The sequence below is a fragment of the Berghia stephanieae genome, chromosome 1 (assembly GCF_034508935.2).
Source record: "Berghia stephanieae isolate SIO BIC M18660-M18661 chromosome 1, UCSD_Bste_1.3, whole genome shotgun sequence".
NCBI classification, from domain to species: Eukaryota; Metazoa; Mollusca; class Gastropoda; order Nudibranchia; family Aeolidiidae; genus Berghia; species Berghia stephanieae.
In genome coordinates this window covers 64,244,418-64,263,804 of record NC_088360.1, presented here as the reverse complement: position 1 = coordinate 64,263,804, position 19,387 = coordinate 64,244,418, and the positions used below count along the sequence as shown (strand labels likewise).

The following is a 19,387-nucleotide window of genomic DNA, read 5'->3' as shown; positions in this document are numbered from 1 at the left end:
GAGACGCAAACACACATTGCACTGTAATAAAAAAAATATACATACCTAGTACAGATTCATCATCGGTGGTACTAATAATAATAATAATAATAATAGATCTTTATTGTCCACAAATATGGCAATTTGTCATTTAGTTACACTTGTCATAACGTTATATGATAACTATAACAATAAACAAACACCTCACTCCTACCCATTCTCTCTCTCTCTCTCTCTCTTTCTCTCTCTCTCTCTCTCTCTCTCTCTCTCTCTCTCTCTCTCTCTCTCTTCCTCTCTTTCTTTCACGCATGCGACATACACAACATCAACATTTTCATTTCATTTTCAATTCGTTACATTCTTGGCAATTCAACACCAAATATTATCATCATTATCAATTGGTCACTTCATCTAGCCTAACATTAAACAAATTAATCAGTCAATCAGTCAACGCATCAATCCTTGGTTTTGCTGTACCATATGAAATATTCAACATTTTTATTGCTGATGGAACGAACGTTGATTTATACTTGTTAGTTCCACATTTAATCTGACAAAAACTTCTCCCAGATGGCAAAATATCAAATTCATGGTATAAAATATGTTTTTTTATTGTTGGTAATTGAGAATGCTTTCCTTTCTATTGCTTTTCCATGAATTCTTTCTACTTCATCAACAGGATGGTTTATTATTTTTGATGCCTCTTTGTAATTCTAAATCATCATACAATGCTTTATATAATATTAAGCGAAGGATAGGTCTTCAATCAACAAATCGCGAAATAAGATGAAATTAGTGGTGCACTTTTGTGTCGGAAGTAAACAAGGCCGCCGCCATTTCGATTTCCTTGAGACAAAAACATTGATACGAACGATTTTTCCGAGGATTTGAAGCAGAACTCTAAACGTTAAAGTTTGAAGTACATACCATTCATTAATACGAACAATCATACAACGTTTAATACGTAAATGAGTGAAACGTTGCCATGAAACAAATAAATATCAAAAGAATTCATCACATAGGTGTAACTATTTTTTTTCAGTTTATTGGAATCAGTTGAATCTGCATCACTGGATGATCCATCATCATCATGCTCCGGGATAAATTCTTCTTCATCGCTCATCGATAAGTTTAGTTCACTATCACTGTCTGGTCCGATGGGATCATTATATTCCTCACTAATATCCGTTGGATTATTCGGATTAAAGTTATCAAATTCCGCCTTGCATCCATGATGTGAAAACAGCAACAGGAAGTTCGTTACAAGTACAGGAAGTGTGAGGAAGGGTACTTTCAGTATTGTAACTAACATTAAAATGGTATCGATACCCATTAATTATCAAGTTCATAGGTTAATATCGTTAGGGAATTGTTTAGAAGCCTTCCATTACAAAAGATAATTGTTGTGATAATACATACTGGAAAATTTTGCTTGATATAATATCTGGGTCGAAATCGACCCACGACATAAATTACTTTATATTATGTATGGGTCGAAAATGACCCACGACGTACTTGGAGGGGATCCAAAGTTTAAAAGGTCATATTTGGTAAAATTCTGTAAGTAACGAAATAGCACCACTAGAGTATGTTGTTAGAAAGGTTAAATTTAGATTACATTGAGGGTAGAGGTCAATACCATAATTCATGGCAAAACTAAAGCAATTTTTAAAGCCTCTGGGTCGTTTTCGACCCACGACGTACTGCATCAACTAGCTATGAAGACAAGTCTTGATTCTGCAATGCTCGCTTCACAGCAGTTGATGCATGGAATGCACAGATTTTGACAAAAGATGCAGGAAATGTTTCATGAACTGCTGCAATCTCTGCAAAGTCCTTGTCAATAAAAAACACAGATGGTTCACAATTATAATCAGACATCACAGACTTCAAAAAACTCAAACAAGGCAAAAGGCTCATACCACTCTCATTCCTGACAAAACCATGTAACACAGGACGACCATGACCCTCATCATCTATGCACATAAGTGGATACAAATATCGGTTTACTGTGTATGTTGCATCCATAACAAGAACATCACAAAAAACATTCAGATCACGCCTCATTCTTCCCGTTACATAAAACAAATACTCAAAACCGCCATCCTCATTCACACCGAACTTTGTTACACCTCCTTCCTAATCTATCTCTCTCAGTAATTCCTGTACCGTCTCACTGTCCGTCCTGCCAATATCAGTCTTGAACAATCTCCTTTGCAAATTTTCGACATCTTTAGGCAATACATTTTTTCCTTGGCTTGATTGAATGTATCGCCCAAGTTGGGTTGTGGACACCTTTGTTTCAGCCATAGCCTTCACTGTCTCGTTCACGAGGGGCTGGCGATTCTCTAGATAATGTAAAAGGAAAAAAGAAAAAAGATAAAAGGACGAAATTGTATGCATTAGCATTCAATTCAGACCTGCCAGATAACCAAAAAAAAAATATGAAGACAAAAATCTGCATAAATCCATAATGCACGAATTGTGTTTGTCACTCTAAAATATTTGAAAGAACTAAAATGCAACAGGCGTTTAATGAATGACTGCAGAATTTTTTTTAAAAAGCGTTGCTTCATTGTGTTTGTAATTTTTTCATGGCGTACAAAAACGCAATAGAGTGGTCACCATTTATAATTAGTCCTCAGAAATCAAGCACTTCTAACTGGATCGTACTCACAGTCAAATTCAAATTTTATTTTGAAAAGTCTATGGACAATCATCAAATCTTAAAATTCCTTATCTGGAACAGAAAAAAAAACAAAGAAAAAAAAAAAAAACCCAAAAAATACCCCCACCTAGCTTATATTGTCTTACAGGACTTCATAGCGCTTGCAACACTATAAAAAGGATGATGATATGGTGACTGATTCAACAAATAGGGAACAGTAGATTTCACGAGCACCTCACAGATGTGCCAATTTTGACATTACCTCAAAGTCTCACCAAGACACAAGCAAAAGATCCTGTTAAAACATATACATAATGCAATAATATTCAAAACCTATAACTACAACAGTGCATAACAGAGAGATGATTTACAGTGAAAAATATCGTATCGTCTCAAGAAGAAAGGGACTGTATTTGACTGTCTGCCTCTCAACTAAAGACCCCTACAAAAGGACCAGGGGAAAAAATGAGCAATCTTAATCCATAACAAAGGCAGGGAGCAATATGGAAAGGGAAAACAAATATAGGGGATAGAAAAAATGTGAACTCTCTGCCCAGAACCCTTCCAAGAAATTTTTTTTTAAATTAAAAAATTTAACAACAAATTCCGGAACAGTCAATTTTGTCACAAGCTGGTCATCGTCTCTCCATCTCAGTGCGCCACCTCAAATGTATCGTAATAAAATATGAGTTGGAATGATTCTTGTTCTTTAAACATTTGGTCCTGGTGTCAATAGTGCCTATACCTGACTAATCTATTAATAGAAATTACACTCAATAGTGGGAGGGGGGAGAGACAATTAAGTACTGAAAATATAAAGTACCAAGAAAAGAAATAATAATAAATATTTATAAAAAATTGAGTCTAATTGCGACTAAAATAAAAATTTGCCATTAATTGCTGTCAGTGTAAAATTTGCAGCAGCGAAAAACTGCAGGGGCAAAATGTCGATGGAAAATAACTATAAAATGAATGAGTCTTACCAATTAAAATTTATCGCACGGGTGATTTTCATGGTGGTGATTAGCCCCTGTAACCCCATTGATGTCAACTGCAGCTATTCCGAAATATGCTGGATAATTGAATTTCAGAGTCCTGAATGGTAAAAAAAACTTTTTATTACAAAATAATATAATTATCCACAACATAGTATGATAAAATATTAATAGCGTTGTCACTTGCACAACTCAATTGTGATGGATTTCAACATGCAGATTATACAGCAATTGAAAATAAATCTTAATAACAAGATATTCAATAATAATACTAATCCAGCGCAATCAGATACAATGAATAAATCAAGTCTTTCACTTTTTAAAACTGTTCTGGTAATAGTTGAACTATTGTCTTGCTGCATTACATCATGCAGCTCGCCCACTGAAGACTGTCAATGAGCTGTAGATATTGCCTCTTCCTCTGGATGTTTTAAAATTCAGAATCAATTTGATTGCTTTATTAAAATTGTCTTGGCAATCAAGAAGAAAAGCTGATGGTGATAATTTACTTCCCGAGTTATTCTGAAATATTATAACCTTGTGCATATCATATTTTCATTACAAAAATAAATAATGTAAAAGTAAAAAAAAAACAGCTCCTGCCCCGTCCAAAAACAACATCCTACCTCTGGTTAGGGCAAACTCCTTTGCTTAAATCAATCGCTTTTTGCCCTGCTTACATTCATACACACAAAAGTCATAAATCAGCCGACTTTCCTCAGGGTGATATGATGGAAGCTGAAAAACACGGAATAATATAAAAGATCATAAAATAAATACTTAAATATTAAGTAAATAATTGCAATATTTTCTCCAACTGAGACAAAGGTGTTACAGTTCAGTAAGTTGAAGGAATAAGAAAGTAAGTCGAGAGCTTTCTCGAAGAACTTAAATTTCTGTCGTGGTACTCAAATCAAGGACCAGGTCAAAAGCTGAATGGCACAAATGGAAAGCCAAAGGCATGTTGTTTTCAATATTTAAAGTCAATAAAAATTCAAATTCTGTGCATTCTAATATTAGGCAAACAACTACAGACCACACTAAATTGAATTCTCCTATGTAAAAGGGTCTTGTCATATTCAATCAAAAGTTGTCATTTGAGAAAAATTACTACATTATAAATTGACGTTCAGATTGCATCTTAAAAGGTGGATTAAGAAAATTCATTTATCTGTGTATAAGCCAAGTTTCATCAAAATCACAGTGGCAACGAGTGTCTAATATTTGCCACCAGATACACTCGTAAAATTTGAGTGTAGGCCTATTTAGCAACATCATATATTAGGAATGGTTTATCTTTCATCATAAAGCAGCGCATCATCCTGCATCTTTCATATGTATATATATGAAAATAGTAATTGAGCTTTCATAAGGTGCAATATCCACCAAACATGCTCAAAGCACTTTACAAAGGATCCCTGACTAGCAGCAACACGTAACAAGTAGAATGTGACATGACGCCTGTTAGGCGATTTTTTTTTCTGACAGACAACACTCTTAGCGGATAGGAAATCATACACCTGAGTACAACGAGAGAATCCGAGTCTTTGGCGAGGCTGGACCCAAGGACCCTCCAATCCGGAAGCGAGTGCCACATAGCCGCATATTTTGGCTGTACTTGAGAATTTGCCAAACACCTACAAACTACGTAGTAAAGAGGGGAGTTGGGCAGATAAAAGAGAGAGAGAGAGAGAGAGGAGAGAGATAGAGAGAGAGAGAGGAGAGAGGAGAGAGAGAGAGAGAGAGAGAGAGAGAATATATCCGTTGCCTGTGGTGTCAGTCCGTTTAGGAGTGAAGTGACAGAAGAAGTAGTCTAGCACTAGTACCTTGGGCAGTAGTAGTAGTAGTAAGTAGTAAATAGGGGAGGCCTTCTGCACGTTCCTTGGCCTAAGGAAGTATTCCTTCAACTAACCTTAAAATAATAAATAAAACCTTGTACATTTCCAGCACTTGGACCTTCACTATGACCTATAACTAACACTAACTTCACTTCTTGAGGAAGCCTTTTCTTACTTCTTTTAAATTTCATTTTTTAAAGCTTCTTTATTGATTTATTTATAAGTTCTATTGATCTTCTTATTATTATTTCATTGTCAATATCATTTTCATCAGCATACTTTTATCATGTTCTTACGCTCTTACAGCAGAGCCTGCCTTTAAAATGCTACTAAAATTGAACAATTAAAATAAAACGTTTGACAAAAGATCCACAGTTCAAATGCTAAAACAATTATAAAGTGAAGCTACCTCGAGGCTCGAAGAACATCGGGGGTAAGGTCTCCCGCCCATACTGGGCACTGGGACTGGTACAATGTCAGTTTCAGATTGGTCATGGATGTCCAGTCTTTTGTCCGTCAGCCTGCTTTTCCTTAAGAAACGAGAATCCCTAAACATGTCAGCAGTATAGAGTGGCTGTCCAAGGTAATGTCGAAGAGAAAATATATGTCTACAGGTCAAATGAAATCTAGAAAAGAACTCACAATTGCAGTCTGACTCAGTAGCTGTGTACGATTGTCCATGGAGTGAGTTTGATGTGATCTGAAACGCTTGTGATATCCGAGTGCTGTGCTTGGAGTTGGTGTGTGTGTGTGTATATGATTTTTTTTCGCGATGTGATATTGCTCTTTGACTATTTTGCTGGCAAAAGATATGAGTGTATTACAAATGTCATCTAAATTTCTGTCTCCATGTCTGACATTGTAGTGGTACGAAATGATTTGGATGTGTGAGTACATGTCTTTTGTGTGGACAAGATCAAAGTAATAAGTCAGTAGGGGCTTTGTGCTGTCAGATAGTCGAGTCTGTGAGTGTAGTCTGTTTTATTTTACTGTGATAACACTCAACATGGTTAGTCGTTATCAGATGTAATGTCTGCAAGTCCAAAGTTGTATGGTTTGCCCACATGTCAGCTTTGTCCCACCAGTTGGTCTGAAAGTATTGTATTGTCCTGTCAGGTGCGTCACGTCGAATAGTTTCACAAAGTTCGTGAAATCTTTCCACAGATCAAGTGTCACGCTGTTCTTTAAAATTGTTTTAAAATGCATCAACTAGCTATGAGGACAAGTCTTGATTCTGCAATGCTCGCTTCACAGCAGTTGATGCATGGAATGCACAGATTTTGACAAAAGATGCAGGAAATGTTTCATGAACTGCTGCAATCTCTGCAAAGTCCTTGTCAATAAAAAACACAGATGGTTCACAATTATAATCAGACATCACAGACTTCAAAAAACTCAAACAAGGCAAAAGGCTCATACCACTCTCATTCCTGACAAAACCATGTAACACAGGACGACCATGACCCTCATCATCTATGCACATAAGTGGATACAAATATCGGTTTACTGTGTATGTTGCATCCATAACAAGAACATCACAAAAAACATTCAGATCACGCCTCATTCTTCCCGTTACATAAAACAAATACTCAAAACCGCCATCCTCATTCACACCGAACTTTGTTACACCTCCTTCCTAATCTATCTCTCTCAGTAATTCCTGTACCGTCTCACTGTCCGTCCTGCCAATATCAGTCTTGAACAATCTCCGTTGCAAATTTTCGACATCTTTAGGCAATACATTTTTTCCTTGGCTTGATTGAATGTATTGCCCAAGTTGGGTCGTGGACACCTTTGTTTCAGCCATAGCCTTCACTGTCTCGTTCACGAGGGGCTGGCGATTCTCTAGATAATGTAAAAAGAAAAAAGAAAAAAGATAAAAGTACGAAATTGTATGCATTAGCATTCAATTCAAACCTGCCAGATACCCAAAAAAAATTTTTAAAAGCATTTTATTTTTATTGACAATATGAAGACAAAAATCTGCATAAATCCATAATGCACGAATTGTGTTTGTCACTCTAAAATATTTGAATGAACTAAAATGCAACAGGCGTTTAATGAATGACTGCAGAATTTTTTTTAAAAAGCGTTGCTTCATTGTGTTTGTAATTTTTTCATGGCGTACAAAAACGCAATAGAGTGGTCACCATTTATAATTAGTCCTCAGAAATCAAGCACTTCTAACTGGATCGTACTCACAGTCAAATTGAGTTGGAATTTTTGTTGTTCTTTAAACATTTGGTCCTGGTGTCAATAGTCAATAGTGCCTATACCTGACTAATCTATTAATAGAAATTACACTCAATAGTGGGAGGGGGGAGAGACAATTAAGTACTGAAAATATAAAGTACCAAGAAAAGAAATAATAATAAATATTTATAAAAAATTGAGTCTAATTGCGACTAAAATAAAAATTTGCCATTAATTGCTGTCAAGTGTAAAATTTGCAGCAGCGAAAAACTGCAGGGGCAAAATGTCGATGGAAAATAACTATAAAATGAACGAGTCTTACCAATTAAAATTTATCACACGGGTGATTTTCATGGTGGTGATTAGCCCCTGTAACCCCATTGATGTCAACTGCAGCTATTCCGAAATATGCTGGATAATTGAATTTCAGAGTCCTGAATGGTAAAAAAAAACTTTTTATTACAAAATAATATAATTATCCACAACATAGTATGATAAAATATTAATAGCGTTGTCACTTGCACAACTCAATTGTGATGGATTTCAACATGCAGATTATACAGCAATTGAAAATAAATCTTAATAACAAGATATTCAATAATAATACTAATCCAGCGCAATCAGATACAATGAATAAATCAAGTCTTTCACTTTTTAAAACTGTTCTGGTAATAGTTGAACTATTGTCTTGCTGCATTACATCATGCAGCTCGCCCACTGAAGACTGTCAATGAGCTGTAGATATTGCCTCTTCCTCTGGATGTTTTAAAATTCAGAATCAATTTGATTGCTTTATTAAAATTGTCTTGGCAATCAAGATAGAAAAGCTGATGGTGATAATTTACTTCCCGAGTTATTCTGAAATATTATAACCTTGTGCATATCATATTTTCATTACAAAAATAAATAATGTAAAAGTAAAAAAAAAACAGCTCCTGCCCCCGTCCAAAAACAACATCCTACCTCTGGTTAGGGCAAACTCCTTTGCTTAAAATCAATCGCTTTTTGCCCTGCTTACATTCATACACACAAAAGTCATAAATCAGCCGACTTTCCTCAGGGTGATATGATGGAAGCTGAAAAACACGGAATAATATAAAAGATCATAAAATAAATACTTAAATATTAAGTAAATAATTGCAATATTTTCTCCAACTGAGACAAAGGTGTTACAGTTCAGTAAGTTGAAGGAATAAGAAAGTAAGTCGAGAGCTTTCTCGAAGAACTTAAATTTCTGTCATGGTACTCAAATCAGGGACCAGGTCAAAAGCTGAATGGCACAAATGGAAAGCCAAAGGCATGTTGTTTTCAATATTTAAAGTCAATAAAAATTCAAATTCTGTGCATTCTAATATTAGGCAAACGACTACAGACCACACTAAATTGAATTCTCCTATGTAAAAGGGTCTTGTCATATTCAATCAAAAGTTGTCATTTGAGAAAAATTACTACATTATAAATTGACGTTCAGATTGCATCTTAAAAGGTGGATTAAGAAAATTCATTTATCTGTGTATAAGCCAAGTTTCATCAAAATCACAGTGGCAACGAGTGTCTAATATTTGCCACCAGATACACTCGTAAAATTTGAGTGTAGGCCTATTTAGCAACATCATATATTAGGAATGGTTTATCTTTCATCATAAAGCAGCGCATCATCCTGCATCTTTCATATGTATATATATGAAAATAGTAATTGAGCTTTCATAAGGTGCAATATCCACCAAACATGCTCAAAGCACTTTACAAAGGATCCCTGACTAGCAGCAACACGTAACAAGTAGAATGAGACATGACGCCTGTTAGACGATTTTTTTTTTCTGACAGACAACACTCTTAGCGGATAGGAAATCATACACCTGAGTACAATGAGAGAATCCGAGTCTTTGGCGAGGCTCGACCCAAGGACCCTCCAATCCGGAAGCGAGTGCCACATAGCCGCATATTTTGGCTGTACTTGAGAATTTGCCAAACACCTACAAACTACGTAGTAAAAAGAGGGGAGTTGGGCAGAGATAGACAGAGAGAGAGAGAGAGAGAGAGAGAGAGAGAGAGAGAGAGAGAGAGAGAGAGAGAGAGAATAATATCCGTTGCCTGTGGTGTCAGTCCGTTTAGGAGTGAAGTGACAGAAGAAGTAGTCTAGCACTAGTACTTGGGCAGTAGTAGTAGTAGTAAGTAGTAAATAGGGGAGGCCTTCTGCACGTTCCTTGGCCTAAGGAAGTATTCCTTCAACTAACCTTAAAATAATAAATAAAACCTTGTACATTTCCAGCACTTGGACCTTCACTATGACCTATAACTAACACTAACTTCACTTCTTGAGGAAGCCTTTTCTTACTTCTTTTAAATTTCATTTTTTAAAGCTTCTTTATTGATTTATTTATAAGTTCTATTGATCTTCTTATTATTATTTCATTGTCAATATCATTTTCATCAGCATACTTTTATCATGTTCTTACGCTCTTACAGCAGAGCCTGCCTTTAAAATGCTACTAAAATTGAACAATTAAAATAAAACGTTTGACAAAAGATCCACAGTTCAAATGCTAAAACAATTATAAAGTGAAGCTACCTCGAGGCTCGAAGAACATCGGGGGTAAGGTCTCCCGCCCATACTGGGCACTGGGACTGGTACAATGTCAGTTTCAGATTGGTCATGGATGTCCAGTCTTTTGTCCGTCAGCCTGCTTTTCCTTAAGAAACGAGAATCCCTAAACATGTCAGCAGTATAGAGTGGCTGTCCAATTAATGTCGAAGAGAAAATATATGTCTACAGGTCAAATGAAATCTAGAAAAGAACTCACAATTGCAGTCTGACTCAGTAGCTGTGTACGATTGTCCATGGAGTGAGTTTGATGTGATCTGAAACGCTTGTGATATCCGAGTGCTGGTGCTTGGAGTTGGTGTGTGTGTGTGTATATGATTTTTTTTCGCGATGTGATATTGCTCTTTGACTATTTTGCTGGCAAAAGATATGAGTGTATTACAAATGTCATCTAAATTTCTGTCTCCATGTCTGACATTGTAGTGGTACGAAATGCTTTGGATGTGTGAGTACATGTCTTTTGTGTGGACAAGATCAAAGTAATAAGTCAGTAGCGGCTTTGTGCTGTCAGATAGTCGAGTCTGTGAGTGTAGTCTGTTTTATTTTACTGTGATAACACTCAATATGGTTAGTCGTTGTCAGATGTAATGTCTGCAAGTCCAAAGTTGTATGGTTTGCCCACATGTCAGCTTTGTCCCACCAGTTGGTCTGAAAGTATTGTATTGTCCTGTCAGGTGCGTCACGTCGAATAGTTTCACAAAGTTCGTGAAATCTTTCCACAGATCAAGTGTCACGCTGTTCTTTAAAATTGTTTTAAAATGCATCAACTAGCTATGAGGACAAGTCTTGATTCTGCAATGCTCGCTTCACAGCAGTTGATGCATGGAATGCACAGATTTTGACAAAAGATGCAGGAAATGTTTCATGAACTGCTGCAATCTCTGCAAAGTCCTTGTCAATAAAAAACACAGATGGTTCACAATTATAATCAGACATCACAGACTTCAAAAAACTCAAACAAGGCAAAAGGCTCATACCACTCTCATTCCTGACAAAACCATGTAACACAGGACGACCATGACCCTCATCATCTATGCACATAAGTGGATACAAATATCGGTTTACTGTGTATGTTGCATCCATAACAAGAACATCACAAAAAACATTCAGATCACGCCTCATTCTTCCCGTTACATAAAACAAATACTCAAAACCGCCATCCTCATTCACACCGAACTTTGTTACACCTCCTTCCTAATCTATCTCTCTCAGTAATTCCTGTACCGTCTCACTGTCCGTCCTGCCAATATCAGTCTTGAACAATCTCCGTTGCAAATTTTCGACATCTTTAGGCAATACATTTTTTCCTTGGCTTGATTGAATGTATCGCCCAAGTTGGGTCGTGGACACCTTTGTTTCAGCCATAGCCTTCACTGTCTCGTTCACGAGGGGCTGGCAATTCTCTAGGAAATGTAAAAGGAAAAAAGAAAAAAGATAAAAGTACGAAATTGTATGCATTAGCATTCAATTCAGACCTGCCAGATAACCAAAAAAAAATTTTTAAAGCATTTTATTTTTATTGACAATATGAAGACAAAAATCTGCATAAATCCATAATGCACGAATTGTGTTTGTCACTCTAAAATATTTGAATGAACTAAAATGCAACAGGCGTTTAATGAATGACTGCAGAATTTTTTTTAAAAAGCGTTGCTTCATGGTGTTTGTAATTTTTTCATGGCGTACAAAAACGCAATAGAGTGGTCGCCATTTATAATTAGTCCTCAGAAATCAAGCACTTCTAACTGCATCGTACTCACAGTCAAATTCAAATTTTATTTTGAAAAGTCTATGGACAATCATCAAATCTTAAAATTCCTTATTTGGAATAGAAAAAAAACAAAGACAAAAAAAAAGTCCCAAAAAAATACACCCACCTAGCTTATATTGTCTTACAGGACTTCATAGCGTTTGCAACACTATAATAAGGATGATGATATGGTGACTGATTCAACAAATAGGGAACAATAGATTTCACGAGCACCTCATGGTGTGCCAATTTTGATAATACCTCAAAGTCTCTCCAAGACACAAGCAAAGGATCCTGCTAAAACATATACATAATGCAATAATATTCAAAACCTATAACTACAACAGTGCATAACAGAGAGATGATTTACTGTGAAAAATATCGTATCGTCTCAAGAAGAAAGGGACTGTATTTGACGGTCTGCCTCCCAACTAAAGACACCTACAAAAGGACCAGGGGAAAAAATGAGCAATCTTAATCCATAACAAAGGCAGGGAGCAACATGGAAAGGGAAAACAAATATAGGGGATAGAAAAAATGTGAACTCTCTGCCCAGAACCCTTCCAAGAAAAATTTTTTTAAATTAAAAAATTTAACAACAAATTGGGGAACAGTCAATTTTGTCACAAGCTGGTCATCATCTCTCCATCTCAGTGCGCCACCTCAAATGTATCGTAATAAAATATGAGTTGGAATGATTCTTGTTCTTTAAACATTTGGTCCTGGTGTCAATAGTGCCTATACCTGACTAATCTATTAATAGAAATTACACTCAATAGTGGGAGGGGGGAGAGACAATTAAGTACTGAAAATATAAAGTACCAAGAAAAGAAATAATAATAAATATTTATAAAAAATTGAGTCTAATTGCGACTAAAATAAAAATTTGCCATTAATTGCTGTCAAGTGTAAAATTTGCAGCAGCGAAAAACTGCAGGGGCAAAATGTCGATGGAAAATAACTATGAAATGAATGAGTCTTACCAATTAAAATTTATCACACGGGTGATTTTCATGGTGGTGATTAGCCCCTGTAACCCCATTGATGTCAACTGCAGCTATTCCGAAATATGCTGGATAATTGAATTTCAGAGTCCTGAATGGTAAAAAAAAACTTTTTATTACAAAATAATATAATTATCCACAACATAGTATGATAAAATATTAAAGCGTTGTCACTTGCACAACTCAATTGTGATGGATTTCAACATGCAGATTATACAGCAATTGAAAATAAATCTTAATAACAAGATATTCAATAATAATACTAATCCAGCGCAATCAGATACAATGAATAAATCAAGTCTTTCACTTTTTAAAACTGTTCTGGTAATAGTTGAACTATTGTCTTGCTGCATTACATCATGCAGCTCGCCCACTGAAGACTGTCAATGAGCTGTAGATATTGCCTCTTCCTCTGGATGTTTTAAAATTCAGAATCAATTTGATTGCTTTATTAAAATTGTCTTGGCAATCAAGATAGAAAAGCTGATGGTGATAATTTACTTCCTGAGTTATTCTGAAATATTATAACCTTGTGCATATCATATTTTCATTACAAAAATAAATAATGTAAAAGTAAAAAAAAAAACAGCTCCTGCCCCCGTCCAAAAACAACATCCTACCTCTGGTTAGGGCAAACTCCTTTGCTTAAAATCAATCGCTTTTTGCCCTGCTTACATTCATACACACAAAAGTCATAAATCAGCCGACTTTCCTCAGGGTGATATGATGGAAGCTGAAAAACACGGAATAATATAAAAGATCATAAAATAAATACTTAAATATTAAGTTAATAATTGCAATATTTTCTCCAACTGAGACAAAGGTGTTACAGTTCAGTAAGTTGAAGGAATAAGAAAGTAAGTCGAGAGCTTTCTCGAAGAACTTAAATTTCTGTCGTGGTACTCAAATCAGGGACCAGGTCAAAAGCTGAATGGCACAAATGGAAAGCCAAAGGCATGTTGTTTTCAATATTTAAAGTCAATAAAAATTCAAATTCTGTGCATTCTAATATTAGGCAAACGACTACAGACCACACTAAATTGAATTCTCCTATGTAAAAGGGTCTTGTCATATTCAATCAAAAGTTGTCATTTGAGAAAAATTACTACATTATAAATTGACGTTCAGATTGCATCTTAAAAGGTGGATTAAGAAAATTCATTTATCTGTGTATAAGCCAAGTTTCATCAAAATCACAGTGGCAACGAGTGTCTAATCTTTGCCACCAGATACACTTGTAAAATTTGAGTGTAGGCCTATTTAGCAACATCATATATTAGGAATGGTTTATCTTTCATCATAAAGCAGCGCATCATCCTGCATCTTTCATATGTATATATATGAAAATAGTAATTGAGCTTTCATAAGGTGCAATATCCACCAAACATGCTCAAAGCACTTTACAAAGGATCCCTGACTAGCAGCAACACGTAACAAGTAGAATGTGACATGACGCCTGTTAGGCGATTTTTTTTTCTGACAGACAACACTCTTAGCGGATAGGAAATCATACACCTGAGTACAACGAGAGAATCCGAGTCTTTGGCGAGGCTGGACCCAAGGACCCTCCAATCCGGAAGCGAGTGCCACATAGCCGCATATTTTGGCTGTACTTGAGAATTTGCCAAACACCTACAAACTACGTAGTAAAAAGAGGGGAGTTGCGGGCAGAGAAGAGAGAGAGAGAGAGAGAGAGAGAGAGGAGAGAGAGAGAGAGAGAGAGAGAGAGAGAGAGAGAGAGAGAGAAGAGAGAGAATAATATCCGTTGCCTGTGGTGTCAGTCCGTTTAGGAGTGAATGTGACAGAAGAAGTAGTCTAGCACTAGTACTTGGGCAGTAGTAGTAGTAGTAAGTAGTAAATAGGGGAGGCCTTCTGCACGTTCCTTGGCCTAAGGAAGTATTCCTTCAACTAACCGTTAAAATAATAAATAAAACCTTGTACATTTCCAACACTTGGACCTTCACTATGACCTATAACTAACACTAACTTCACTTCTCGAGGAAGCCTTTTCTTACTTCTTTTAAATTTCATTTTTTTAAAGCTTCTTTATAGATTTATTTATAAGTTCTATTGATCTTCTTATTATTATTTCATTGTCAATATCATTTTCATCAGCATACTTTTACCATGTTCTTACGCTCTTACAGCAGAGCGATACCCAATGCCTGCCTTTAAAATGCTACTAAAATTGAACAATTAAAATAAAACGTTTGACAAAAGATCCACAGTTCAAATGCTAAAACAATTATAAAGTGAAGCTACCTCGAGGCTCGAGGAACATCGGGGGTAAGGTCTCCCGCCCATACTGGGCACTGGGACTGGTACAATGTCAGTTTCAGATTGGTCATGGATGTCCAGTCTTTTGTCCGTCAGCCTGCTTTTCCTTAAGAAACGAGAATCCCTAAACATGTCAGCAGTATAGAGTGGCTGTCCAAGGTAATGTCGAAGAGAAAATATATGTCTACAGGTCAAATGAAATCTAGAAAAGAACTCACAATTGCAGTCTGACTCAATAGCTGTGTACGATTGTCCATGGAGTGAGTTTAATGTGATCTCAACAAGATATGAAGTGAATAGAAAAGTGCCAGAAGACAATAGAGAATAAAAATTTTTCGCGGCGGTGGTGGGGTTTGAACCTGCGACCTTATTGGTACGACAACTCCGCCTGGCAGGTGAGAGCGTGGCTCTACCGTGTGAGCTATCCACGAACACAAAATATTCGTTTCAAACTCAAAGTCATTACTAGATCCCTCTCTCACCCACTTCTTGAGACCGCCGATTCGTTCGTACACCACCATCGCGAATAATTTTGACCAGCAGTTAAGCTTAATAGCCAATATTCTCAACACAAACATATAACATAGAAACGATTGAGACATTGAGTATGCTCCGGTGTATGGGGTGAATTTTTAATTCAGAAAAGTGAGTGGAGCAGGCACTTATGTTGATAACAACAAGATATGAAGTGAATAGAAAAGTGCCAGAAGACAATAGAGAAAAAAATTTTTTTTTTTTTTTTTTTTTTTAATGTGATCTGAAACGCTTGTTGTGGGATACCTGAGTAGGGTACCCAAATATCAGTATTCGATTACGTTATTTCAAGAATAAAAAGAATCACTTCGATTCCAAAATGGCTGACTATTGTTGACGTTTTCTACTTAACAAATTATCATTAGCAATCTACAATACACTACAAATGGCGACGAGCATCTAGAACCCAGATAAGTGAAATAACGTTTACATGTATTTTCATTCTACCAAGCCATAAAACTATAATCTATTGACAGACTACTACCAACTATTGAGCTTGCATTCTCCAGTCTTGTACGTGTACATACCAACATGCCAAGACCCGACACCTTCAACGAAGGACTAGAGTCCTTCACAAACTATAAAGAAAGACTGGATGAGTTTTTTGTTGCAAACGACATTGCCGAACAGAAACAAACAGCAACTCTGCTATCATCCATCGGGGCTAAAACGTACAACACACTACGATGTTTGACGTCACCCGACCTTCCCTTTAGTAAAAGTTATGAAGAACTTTGCAAACTGCTGTCCAACCATTACTGCCCGCCTCTACTTGAGATAGTTGAAAGATTCAAGTTTCATAAACGCAGTCAAGCGATGGACGAATCGCTTCCTGATTTTTTAGCATCCATAAAACGGTTGGCTGAACACTGCAAATTCAGAGACAATTTAAAAATTCTGCGTGACAGATTTGTTTGCGGAATATGCGACGAAACCATACAAAAGAGACTCTTGCAAGAGCCAAATCTCACTTTAGAATCTGCAACAGCTTTGGCACTTGCAATGGAAACTGCCCAGCGAGATGCAGCGGAAATCCACACAACAACATCCGGCAAATCAACAGCTGATCTCAACATTATAAAAACAAATCAGCCTTTACCTACTAACAGAAGACATAACTCACAAACATACCCACCGTGCCAATCATGTGGGAAAAATAACCACAGGAGAGCCAACTGCTACCTCCGTGATGCAGTGTGTAAGTCATGCAACAAACAAGGACACATTCAGAGAGTGTGTCAGGCCAGGAAGGGCAGCCAACAACAGAGGAGAGGAGGAGACAGAACCTCACAATCCCGACAAGTTCACGAGCTAGATGAAGACAATGTTTCCGAAGATAATTTTACACTGGAAATGTTTCACATGGAAGGAAACACACCAAAAATAAAGGTAGACTTGCAAATCAATAATATTCCTACAAAAATGGAAGTTGACACAGGATCTGCTGTTTCAGTGATGACGAAGAGGGACTTCACAAAAACATTCAAAACCTTCCCAAATTTGGAAAAGACAGCTGTTCGTCTGAAAACATACACAGGTGAAACCATTATTCCACTGGGAAAAATTTCAGTTCATGTAGAACTCAACAATCAGAAGAAAATACTTCACTCCTTATACTTGACAAAGGCAGCAATCCTATTTTGGGAAGAAACTGGTTGGCCGCTATAAAACTGAACTGGCAGAGCATACATCAGATGACGACACCTAAAGATAGATTCAATACAGAAAAATTGAAAGCTCAGTTTCAAGATATATTTTCAGATGGAATTGGAAAAATAAAAGGAATAGAGGCAACACTTCATCTAAAAGAGGGAGCCGTTCCCAAATTCCACAAAGCCAGACCAGTGCCGTACGCCTTAAAACAAAAAGTTGAGAAAGAACTAGACAACTTAGAAGAACAAGGGATAATCACAAAAATTGCAACCTCGGATTGGGCCACACCCATCGTACCTGTATTGAAAAGCAATGGAACAGTGAGAATATGTGGTGACTTCAAGGTAACGGTCAACCCAGCACTTAACACAGAGCAATACACAATGCCAAAAATGGAAGACATGTTAGCTACTTTGGAACAAGGTCAAACATTCTCTAAAATTGATCTGAGACAAGCATACCTTCAGCTCCCTTTAGACAGTGCGTCACAAAAAGTAACAACAATCAACACGTCAAAAGGACTGTATTCCTTCAACCGTTTAGCGTTTGGTATTTCTTCGTCACCAGCAATTTGGCAAAAGACAATAGACACAATCCTCCAGGGAACACCCGGAGTTCAATGCAACCAAGATGACATGATAGTCACAGGGAAAACAAACGATGAACACTGGCAAAATCTGCTACTAGTCCTAGCTAGACTTCAAGAGTATGGACTGAAGGTCAATCTCGAAAAATGTCAATTCTTCCAAGACGAAGTTATCTTTTGCGGTGTCAAAATAACCAAAAATGGCTTGCACAAAACCGAAAACAAGGTCAAGGCCATCATCGACGCACCACAGCCAACAAACAAAACACAACTCAGATCATTCCTCGGGCTTGTAAATTATTACCACAAGTGGCTGGAAAATGTAGCTCAAATTGCGAAGCCACTGTACAATCTTCTACAAGATAACACAAAATTTGAATGGTCAACTGAAGCTGATCATGCTTTCATTCAAATAAAAACAATGATCGCTTCGGACAAAGTCCTCATGCGCTACGACCCCGATCTACCATTGCGACTTGCCTGTGATGCTTCACCATACGGCATCGGCTGCGTTCTCTCGCACATCACACCAGAAGGCGACGAAAGACCTATTGCATACGCCTCAAGAACCCTCAATAAGGCAGAACAGAATTACTCCCAACTAGACAGAGAAGCTCTAGCTATCACATGGGGTGTTAAAAAGTTCTTCAATTATGTATGTGGCAGGCACTTTACACTAATCACAGACCATCAGCCACTCAAATACATCTTCTCTCCCACAAAACCAGTCCCTGCAATGTCTGCAGCCAGACAACAGAGATATGCAATTTTCCTTTCAGCCTTCGACTACTCAATCGAATACAGGAACTCCAAGTCAAACGCTAATGCAGACGGATTTTCACGATTGCCTTTACCCACCACAAACTCAAGTCAAGAGGCCGATTCAGCAGATGAACTATTCTATACAGAAGTAATAGAGTCCTTACCAGTCAACGCAGCAAACGTTGCCAAAGAATCACGCCACGACAAAACACTGTCACAAGTCATACATTACGTCCAAACTGACAGATGGCCAAACACAGTCAACGAAGAACTGAAACCTTACTTCAACAAACAAAACGAACTGTCAGTGCAACAAAACTGTCTCTTTTGGGGATATAGACTCATCCCTCCACAAAAACTGCATGCAAAAATCTTAAGTGTTCTTCATGAAGGACACATTGGTATAGTCAAAATGAAAAACTTGGCTAGGGGATACTTCTGGTGGCCTGCTATTGACAAACAAATCGAGGCAACTACAAAAGGGTGCCCTGGTTGTGCTTCAGTTCAACCTGATCCACCGAAAGCTCCTCTTCACCCATGGCA

The 19,387-nt window shown here is 37.0% G+C and overlaps 1 protein-coding gene across 1 annotated transcript; it reads left to right on the top strand.

Moving 5' to 3' along the window:
• Nucleotides 1-16,374: 16,374 nt before the first annotated feature.
• Nucleotides 16,375-17,511, top strand: LOC144976949 (uncharacterized). The gene has a single exon (XM_078921620.1). The coding sequence runs from the start codon at nucleotides 16,375-16,377 to the stop codon at nucleotides 17,509-17,511; it is 1,137 nt and encodes a 378-aa protein (XP_078777746.1).
• The last annotated feature ends 1,876 nt before the right edge of the window (nucleotides 17,512-19,387 follow it).